Below are 10,498 nucleotides of genomic sequence, written 5' to 3' on the forward strand. Positions count from 1 at the left end.
CTTCTTGAGTTTCTGTCCCTCTGCCCCTCCCCCCCACTCACACACACTCTTTCTCTCTCTCAAATAAATAAATAAATAAATAAATACAATCTTTAAAAAAAAAGAAATGTCCTCAAGAAATTATGCCTATTCACATGAATCACTTTGGTCCATTAATGTGAACATGAGATGCTACCTCTGGAAGGCCATCTTCAAGAGCCAGTACATGAGTCTTCATGTCTCCTTATCTCTGCCATGATGAGTGATCAGAGGCAGATTCTATCCATCTAGCTTCTAAATGATGGTGACAGAAAGTTTTCCACTGACCTGAGATGGATGCATTAAGTGAATGAAATATAAACCTTTGTTGGTTTAAGCCAGTAAGATAATGGTTATTAGTGAATCAGAATTAAGGCCATCTTAATATGCTTTATTTGATAGTATGGACTTCAAAGAAACTTGGATCTTTCAGAGAGAGGGAGAAAAACCTGGAAGTGTCATGAAAAGCAGGGAGGATAGTATTTCCCATTCTAGGCTTAAAGTTACCAGCTGTGTGGGAGAGAAAAGAGGAATCTATATCTTCAGAAGATGATGAAAGAAGATTTTGAGAATTTAGGGGATTTTACTAGGAGTGTGGGTATTTAAGGAGTTGTTAAATTGGGTCAGATTAGGAGATATGAGTGTAAGGGATTTAGGCAAGGGGTAAGGGAAGACCTGGGAGTCTTGTAGTAATCAACAATCATACCACATTTATATAATTTATAAATTATATATATTTTATAAGTTACATACATTTAATATATGTAATATATGTTTAATATATTAGTTATTATATATTATATATAAATTATATATACTAAAATTTCTATATATTTATATATAAACATATATGATTTATATATAAATTATATATACCCATTTAAAATATAACAATTTCAATGTAATTTTATAACTATATAAATTATATATATTCAATATATATTAATTATATATAACATTTATATAATTTATAAATTGTATATATTTTGTAAATTATATATATCAAAATTATATATTAAAATTTATATATATTTGTATATAAATATATAAATTATAAAATTTATGTATAAATTATATTTATATATTAATTACATATAATATTTATATAAATATGTAATTTATATATTTGTACATAATATATACTATGTATATAAAATTCCTGGCTCTCTGGACATACAAAACTAAGAGGCAGGCTGTGGTTTGCTGAACCTTGTTATAGAGCGTGATGGGATTAGGTCCTTCCTTGGTTTTCAGGGAGGCCTACATAATCAGTATATAATTACTGCTAAACATACTCTCATTAGGGTTCTATCTGGTGCTGTGTCTATAACCTCCTCTTCTACCTCCATGAACTCTCAGTGCCACAACCACAGTAAACAATGCGAGAATTACTACCATTCCTTCAGCAGCATCATGCCAATTACTGCTGGTGTTACCTACCTCCCTGTGTTTGCTCTCTTCTATTCTTTGCTACGTACCGCAGAATCATTTGCTCATTTATGGTTTACTATAATCCCATGAAGCCGGCAGTCTTAGTTCCACTGAAGAGCTGAGAAAACTGTGACCTAGACAAATCCAAGTCGGCCTCTACCAGCTGTTTTGGGGTTGTGAGCAGCCATGCAAGCAGCATTCCCCTTGCTTTTTTTTTTTTTTTAAAGATTTTATTTATTATTTACCAGAGAGAGAGAGTGCGAGAGCACAAGCCGGGCTGGGGTCGGGGGGCGGCAGGCAGAGGGAGAAGCAGGCTCCTTGCTGAGCAAGGAGCCCGATGCGGGATTCGATCCCAGGACTCTGGGATCCTGACCTGAGCCGAAGGCAGACGCTTAACCTCCTGAGCCACCCAGGGCCCCTGCATTCCCCTTTCCATATAATGTCACACCTAAGAGTTATACGATGGTATTCTTTTTTTTTTTTTAATGATTTAATGTGTGGTTTTATTTCATATTACACAAATATTAATCAAGCAGCCAGTAGTCAGATGCCAAGCACTCTAAGACAAATTCTCTTGAAGATAGTTTCTCAGATTTTTAGTGTATCTAAGACTTGACTGCACAGTTTGTAAAAAAATGCAGATTTTCAGGCTAAACTCTAGATTTTAATTTAGTAGGATTGAGATGGAGTCTAGGAATCTGCAAATTACTGACCAACTCAGTGACCCTGACAGGAGACAAAGAGATCACTATGGAGTTAGGCATACCCTTATTTCTTATTTGAACTGGATAAATGGATGATGGGTACAACAGAATGAACATTATTAGACAATCCAGGTAGAGGCAAGAACAAGCCAAGGTGTTTTAGCCTAGCTTAAGAGTTTCAGATTAGAAAAGGCCTCTGGTATCAAACTAAAAAACCTATAGATTAGAGTCTTGAAACTGTCTAAGGTTTCAGAGTAGGGGAATAATAATCTGAAAAATTTTTAAAGGAATGTTGATTGGATGGGATGAGTTGTAAGTTGGAAAGCCAGTGAGAAGGTGTATAATGAGGTGACAAGGAGGAGGTACAGATAACAGAAAATAAAATGTCAGAAGTCATACTGGTAAAAAATATTGAACTTCCCTTCACATACCTAAGAATAGGAAGTTAATATTAAATACATTAAAAATATTCATTACAAACATAATAATAACAGCAACAATAATAATAAAAATAGTAAGAATGAAATAATCTTTAACAGATCTTTCAGATGTTTACTTGCATCATTCTTGAAACTCCATAGGAGCTCAATAGCAGTTTGTATTGCCTTCTTTCAACGGAGTTTTGAGAGCAAAATTTTCTTTGCTTTCATGAAGAAAAGCCTTTGAAGGATCAAAGTGTTTGATACCAAGAACTTTATTCAATTCCTCCTGTAGTTTTGTCTCATTTTGTTTTCTTTTAGCAAGCTGAGAGCGGAGTTTTGACACCTCCGATTTGAGTTGGCTATTTTCATCTTTCAGTTTCACAACATGCTTGATTTTTTGCTTTAGATTTTGATGACCCAGTAATTTAGCATACGAATCTCTTAGTTTATTTAGTTGTTTCTGAGCTGCACCATGTTCATTCAACAAAGCCTGTTTCTCTGCTTCAAATGCATCCAGTTGTAGCTGAAAAGGTTTCGTTTTATTATATAGTTCTTCATAAAGGAGACGCCACTTATTCATTTCCTCAGTTAACTCTGCCACTGTGTTTTCTTTTCCAGCTTTTCTTGCTTCTTCCTCTTCCAGTTGTTTCTTGAACTCTTTACCTTGTTGCTTGAGTTGGTTCTGCAAGTCAGTTATTGTTTTAAGAGAAGAGACTGTGATTTCTTTAATTTCTGCTTCTTTAAGTGCTAACTTGGTCTGCAGATCTAGAAGCATCCTTACGTATTCTTGATTTGAGGTCTCAGTTGCCAATATCAGATAATGAATGTCCTCTGCACTTTTCTCGGCCTCGGCCACTTTTTCCTGAAGTGATGAGTTCTCCAGCTTAAGATCGTCTATCTCACTAGCTGTTAATGCTTTATAACTTTCAAATTGAGCAGTAACATCTCCAAGGTTTTGCACTGTACTATCATACTTCTCCTGTAAAAGCAGGGTGGCCTGACTGTGAGCAGCATTAGTTTTTTCCAGTTCAGCTTCTTTCCCTCTCAGCTTCTCTTCTAGGAGTTTTAGTTCTTCAGCTTGAGATTTTGTTTCCTCTTCCAACTGCCTAACTAGCCTTTCAGCTTGTTCCTCCTTTTGCTGTAATTTATCTAGCTCATCCAGTACTTGCTTTAATTCTTCCTCAAAGAGATTCCTCTCTTTCAACATTTCCTCTTGAAAAGAACATAGCTTCTGTTGAAGACTGGAGGACAATTCCTTCTCTTGTTGCAGAAGTGAATCAGTCTGTAATTCTTTTTGTTGTAGTTTTTCATGTTCCTGTTTTTCAAGAGTAAGTTTCTCCTTTAAGTTTTGCATTTCAGAATTTAGAGTTTCATGCCGTACTCTATCTCTGTTGACAAGGTCTTCTTTTTCTTTTTCGAGCAGCTGACACTTAGCATTCAGGTCTTCTACTTGTTTAGAAAGTAAAACAACATTTTCCTCAAGAGACTGCTTAAGGCTTACAACTTCATGATTCTTTTCTTTCAAATCTTCTTCTAACTGGGCAATATCTAGCTTGTATTTTTCCACTTGATCTGATGCACAAGTAATTTCTTCGATGTATTCTAAGAGTTTTTCTGTTTCAGATTTTTCATCAATCTTTTCCTTCTCTATCGAAACAAGTTTCCCCTCAAGTTGTGCTATTTTCCCCTGAGACTCCTCAAGATTCTTCTGAGTGACCTGCAGCTTCACCTCCATGCCTTCCTGTTTAGCCATCACACTCCTCATCTTTGTTTCTCTTTTGTTTCTAAGTTTCATTAACTCGGGGCTTAGAATTCTCATAGTCTTCTGGTTACTATCTTCAGAAAACTTTGATTTTAGTAGCTCATTAGTCCTAGTTAACTCAATAAGCTGTTTTTCTAGGGAAGCATTACTTGCAGAGAGAGATGTTTTCTCCCTGACTGTAGCATTTAGCTTGGCCTCCATTTTCTCCAACTCAGCTTCCAGATCCTGGATCCGCTTGTCCTGAGCACCACGTTCCTGCAGAAGAACACGAATCTCTTTTTCTAATATCTTCAAATCTTTATCATTCTTTTGAGATTCCTTCTTTAATCCCAAAGTCTTAACTTTTCTTGCTGAAGCAGGCAGGGTAGTATCTTTGTCAACATTAAGATTTTGTTGAGATTCTTTTTGTTTTTTAAATCTTTGTGATTTCTGAAAGGATACTGGTCCTTTCAATACTTCTGACATTTTAACATCATAAGTACCTGGAGACGGTGCACAACCGGAAGGGTCATTGAATCGTTTCAGGGGCGCCTTAGGAAAAGACATGTTGACGACCAGCTCCACAAACTGAAGGTCACTAGCTCTCCTCCCAACTTCCTGCCGCTTATTACCATATACGATGGTATTCTTTAATGCTTTTTCCCCTTTTCTAGACATTACCTAAGTTTTAATTTCCTTTGTTCAGAAATACTGGGGACAAGGAAGGCAAGCAGTAAAATTAGCTTTAAATAATACGAATCCCTGAGACTATTGATACACTGAAGTGTCCTTGGGTCCTGCCTTTTTCTGACCTGCGTTATGATCTCCTCTAAATTAGTTGGCAAAGGGCCTGAAACGGATACCCTTGTGTTAGTTTGATCTTATAAAGTAGAGTACTTGAGATTTTAAATATCAGTGGACAGTTTGAGAAAAAGAGGACTGATCAAGCGAGAGATATGTGAACTCAATTTCTTCAATCTCTTTGAAGTTGACTTTGTTTTCCTATAGGACTGTAAAAAATATGGAAACTAAAACAGAAACCTGCGCTTTTGTCGTAGCCAGATAATGTGTTTGAGCTGCTTGACCTGTCTTGGTGAAAGGAGAGACCAACTGAATAATATGATGAGATCTATGGAAGAGGAATATTCAAGCCCATAAGACACAAAAGGATAATACAAAGAGTGTCTGTTAATATCTTGCTATGTATTTATTTTACACGCAGATTGAAAAACAACAATGGAGTGATACTGTTCATATTCTTTCAATTTGCTTATTGCCTTAAGCATTCTTTTCTGGGCGCTTTTTTATTGGTGAGCATCTTTATTAAAAATTTGAGACAATTTTTATTTACACAGTGTTACATGGTATGATGTCATTGAATCTCTATGTCAGTCTGTCTATATTTACTGTTTGATATGTAGGCTACTTAAAAATTTCAAATTATACATAATAATAAGAGGTATATACCATTATGTGTTAGTATTTGTAGCCATCCATGATTATTTCCTTAGAGCAATTTCCTACCAAAAAAATAATTTCCTACAGATTGAATTTCTGATTAGATCTTAAAAGTCAATAATGTCTTCAAGACCCATATAATCACCAAACCACAATTATGAAAAGTAGGGAACTTTCCTTGAAATTTAAAGAAAGTAATGCAAAAATATCTTTTTATCTGGCTTACTTGGGTGGGGTTGGCGGCTAAGGCTGGGTTTGGGATGGGGCATGGTTATACGTGAATTTCCCAAGTAACAGAAACTGTATTTGCTAAATTCTGACATTTTCTAGAAACACTCACTGGGTTAGAGTCATCAATAGAAACATTCAGCTTCTTTCACTTAATCTAATTGTTCCAAGTGTTCTGTATACAGTACATTGTACACACACACACAGACACACACACACACACGATGCCTCAACAAATTGTAGGATGATGGCTAGTGTGTGTGGCAAGAGGGGCATTAATAACTCTTGGGTGTTTGGGTTTGCTCTAATATTTTGTGCTGGAATAATTTTATCAAATGATAACATAGCTAATTAATGACAGATCTATTTCTACACCCTCTCCACTCTAATGCATTTTCTTAAAACCATTAGAGTTCTAGTTCCATAAACAAATCATCATCTTTTAAAATTAAATGGCTTCAAGTGACAGGTAATATAAGTAATTTTGGTGAAATATACATGTGGAAAGTGTTGGTTTTTTAAAAGTTACTGATGAAATAGAGAAGTTATATGTAAACAGTTTTTTCAACTGAGTTTTTAAAATCTCAGTTTTATGCTATAAGATGTAGCATATATTTTTATTTTTTTAAAAGATTTATTTATTTATTTGAGAGAGAGAGAGGAAACACACATGAGGGATGGGGGAAGAGGGAGAGAAAGAGAAGCAGACTCCCCCCTGAGCAGGGACCCTGATGCGGGACTTGATCCCAGGACCCTGGGATCATGACCTGAGCTGAAGGCAGATGCCTAACTGACTGAGCCACCCAGGTGCCCCAAATGTAGCATATTTTAAATGTACTAAAGAAAGTGGCTCATTAAAAAAGATTATTTGATAATTCCTTTGTGAAATACTCATTATGTTTCCTTAAATCTATTCCAGTACCAACATTTCTTTGAAATAAAGAAGTTCCAGACAAAGAGGATGCTGGCATTTCACAGTGCTCTCGCAAGTGACAATTCTGTACATCTTGTGCTCCTATTCTAGAGAGTCACAGGGAGAATCGTTACATTTTCATTATGGATATTTTCAGACTGATGGGATTTAATAAATCATGACTTGAAAGATGGACAAGTTAATAAGGTAATGAACATTTGTTTGAAAAGCTTTTAAAGACCGCTCTGCAGGAATAAAACTGAAGAGCCATCAGAAAGGTTGATCAAGAAGTCCGGAGTTGATTAGTTTATCCTTCTGCCATTTTGGGGTCAGATACTTAACATTTCATGGCAAACATTGCATAAGTCATTAGACACTAGAGACAGAAGGAGTCTTCAAAACTAGTTAGTTCCATTGCCCCATTTTAAAATGATGATGAAGCTGAGGCCCAAGGACTCCCTAAAGGACACTGGTGAGTTGTGACAGATCTGGCATTAGATTCTAGGTCACCTGTTGCTCAAACCCGAGTTCTCTCCACAAGCAGGCTTTCTTGTGAGGCCCATGGCCAGTCACGCACATACTATGTGTCTACTTTCACTGAAGGGCCATGTTGGATTGACTACTCCTGATGACGGAGTGGATAAGTGATATTAATGGCTTCTTCTCGCTAAACCCAGGTTCTACTCTGTGAGGGGATAGACTGCATTACTTATCCCCTCCCATCTGCAATTCCCATTTTCTTTTTATCTGCCTGCAAGCCAATTTCTGGTAGGGGCATTTAATTTTCAGGCCCTGTCTGTGATGGGATCTATAGGTCTTTCCTTCTACTACCTTTTCTTTTTGTCAGCTCCTACACCTTCTCTTTATCTTCATCGTCATGAGATATTTCATCTGCTGGACCCTTTGCTCATTTGTAACCTATCACTTGATTTTATTATTTTCTTTCAGTCTCAAGCTTGTTTTGAGTAATGTGTTGTTCTCACTGTCTTTTCTCCCAGGGAAATAACGAGGAAGAAATACAAGACAGAGGAAGAAAACATCCTTTTTGAAAAGAGTGAAAAGCCAATCTCAGTTCGCCCAGTGCTGTGTCTTCTTTTTCTTCACTTTCTTTATTTTTGGAATTCCTTTCAGGGTAAGTGAAGAGTAATCTTCAGAATCCCAGATTATTCCTGAATTCTCAGACATTTCCCAGTTACTCAGGAGCTCACTGTGCTCCTATCCATTTCAAAAATACCACACAAGAAATTGGTCAAAACAAATCAAGAGATAAAATTGAGAGGAACTTTTACTAATTAATTTGCCCCTTTTTCTTGTCAATATCTTATTAGATGTGTGACTGCAATGTAAAACTTATTACATGCCACGTTAATTGCTATATTCATAATAGAGCTATCTTTTAAAGAAATCATATTTGCGGACTGGCTGATTGTCTTGATATTTTGTTGCTTAAGATATGTTTGGAAGTAATTTCTGACCCACGCAGGAGAGTAGTCCCACTATTTTATGATGGCATCTCATTTTCTGACTCTCAGTCCCCATCTATCTGAATGACCTTGTTGTGAACGTGGCCTCGAGGTCACCTAAAAAGTATTTACAAAAATCCAATATATACCCACAGAGGCGAGCTAAAGTTTGTGAAGAGTGATGAGCTGTAATTCAGTTTGTTGTAAATTATTGTTCATAAGCTCTAAAGACACACATTAACCTGCACACATGCCTTCACCATGGCAGACCTCTGTGCAAGTGTGTCTTCAGGAAGTCAATGCCCACCATCAGCTTAAGTGGCTTCTGAGAATGACGTAAAAGACATGACAATCTTCATGTATACTTTATTCCATTAATCTTTTGGATGGAATAATGTCATCTTATATATTTCGATCTCTAAGGTTGCTTTTTGTAGTGATTCGCAGAATTCCAAAAATAAATAGGATTTGTTCCGAATGTTTAAGGGCTGCCTCACAAAATATCACCACCTTATCTTCAGACTCAGTGTCGATATGAATCAGTGCTTTCAGAGTCTGTCTGTCCTTCTCTCTCTCATCCCAACCTCCACCTCCTGACCCCTTCATCCGTTCCTTTTGCACCCTGGGCTGTCTGGGTGCTTCCTCGTTAAGTCCATCCCTTAACACTATGGACATACTGTTCCAGATTTAACTACTCAGTTCAGTTACTTACACCACATCACGTAGAACAATCCTTGAATCTTCTTGTTTTCTCAGGTCTCTTGTCCAATCCATCAGTAGATTCTGTGGGTTCCACCTTGAGCTTCCTCTACTGCAATCACAGTGCTACGAAGCATCGGTATTTCTCACCTGGACTACTGCACTAGTCTCCCCACTAGTTTCTCTGCACTCACCTCCTATTGTTAGGACAGAGGCCAGAGAGAACCTCCAGGGAGGTGAGTCAGATGGTGCCACGGTTTTTCTCTAGAGTTGCCTGTGACCTCCCTCATCAGTCAGAGGGAAAGTCCTTGCAAATGGCTTGTGGGTCCCTAAAGATTTGCCTTCCCGCTGTTTCTCTCTTCTTCTCTCCCACCACTGTTGCTCTCTCTGGATTGTCTGTTTTTTCTTGGACATGTCCAACATGGCCCTGCCTTAAGTCCTTTCTACATGTTATTTTCTTTTTTTTTTAAAGATTTTATTTATTTATTTGAGAAAGAATGAGATAGAGAGAGCATGAGAGGGAGGAGGGTCAGAGGGAGAAGCAGACTCCCCGCCGAGCAGGGAGCCCGATGTGGGACTCGATCCCGGGACTCCAGGATCATGACCTGAGCCGAAGGCAGTCACTTAACCAACTGAGCCACCCAGGCGCCCTCTACATGTTATTTTCTATGCCTGGGATGATCTTCTTCCAAGTGTCCACATGGCTGGCAAGAACGTTTTCCTTAGGGGTTGCCCAGTTGTCACCTTATCAATGAGGTCTTCATCGAGGTGACCACCTCCTTAAAACAGCATCGCCCCTCTGCTACACTCCTTGTTCTTTCTTGCTTTTCTTTACCCTCTCCCATAGCATTTGTTATCTGAATATATTTGCTTATTTATTTACTGTCTGTCTCCTTCATGCCTCTTAGAAATTCTGTAAGAGCAAGGATTTTTGCTCAGCACATAGAAGAAGTTTAATAGATATTTGTTGAAAGAATAAATAAATGAATAAAAGGAAAGATATCAGTAAAGTGTTTAAGAACATAGTCTTTGACATAAATATATATATAGGATCAAGTGGCTGTGCAATCATGGGAAAGAGTTCTTTTGCAGGAAGGGAACAATAATATTGATTTCATAGACTGGGCATATGAATTAAGTCCTTTGTAGGGTGCACTGTTTATCAAAGTTCCTATCTGTAATGAATGCTCACACAGAGCTCCGCTGCTGCTGCTTCTCTTGCTGCGCCTTGAATTTGTATCTTTACTTCGAGAATAATAGAGCAGGAAGTTCAGTGACCGCTGCCAGGGATCCTCCCCTTCTCCCGGGATGTCTCCATTGGGAGCCATCTGCTCCTCAGGGCCTGCAGGGGATTACTTGTTATCACAAGACTGTGTGCAGAATTTTATCTTTGTGATGCACCTCTCATTTTACTAAGCCAT

At 37.6% G+C, this 10,498-nt stretch overlaps 1 protein-coding gene across 1 annotated transcript; it reads right to left on the bottom strand.

Moving 5' to 3' along the window:
* Nucleotides 1-2,414: 2,414 nt before the first annotated feature.
* LOC144381498 (hyaluronan mediated motility receptor) lies at nucleotides 2,415-4,920 on the bottom strand. The gene has a single exon (XM_078069975.1). It carries the CDS (start codon nucleotides 4,881-4,883, stop codon nucleotides 2,739-2,741), a length of 2,145 nt encoding a protein of 714 aa, XP_077926101.1. The 5' UTR covers nucleotides 4,884-4,920; the 3' UTR covers nucleotides 2,415-2,738.
* Nucleotides 4,921-10,498: the final 5,578 nt, after the last annotated feature.

Source organism: Halichoerus grypus, chromosome 4, assembly GCF_964656455.1.
Source record: "Halichoerus grypus chromosome 4, mHalGry1.hap1.1, whole genome shotgun sequence".
Classification (NCBI taxonomy): domain Eukaryota; kingdom Metazoa; phylum Chordata; class Mammalia; order Carnivora; family Phocidae; genus Halichoerus; species Halichoerus grypus.

Excerpts from the sequence above, each read along its gene's own strand:
- LOC144381498 (XM_078069975.1), bottom strand. The coding sequence starts at position 4,883 with ATGTCTTTTCCTAAGGCGCCCCTGAAACGATTCAATGACCCTTCCGGT.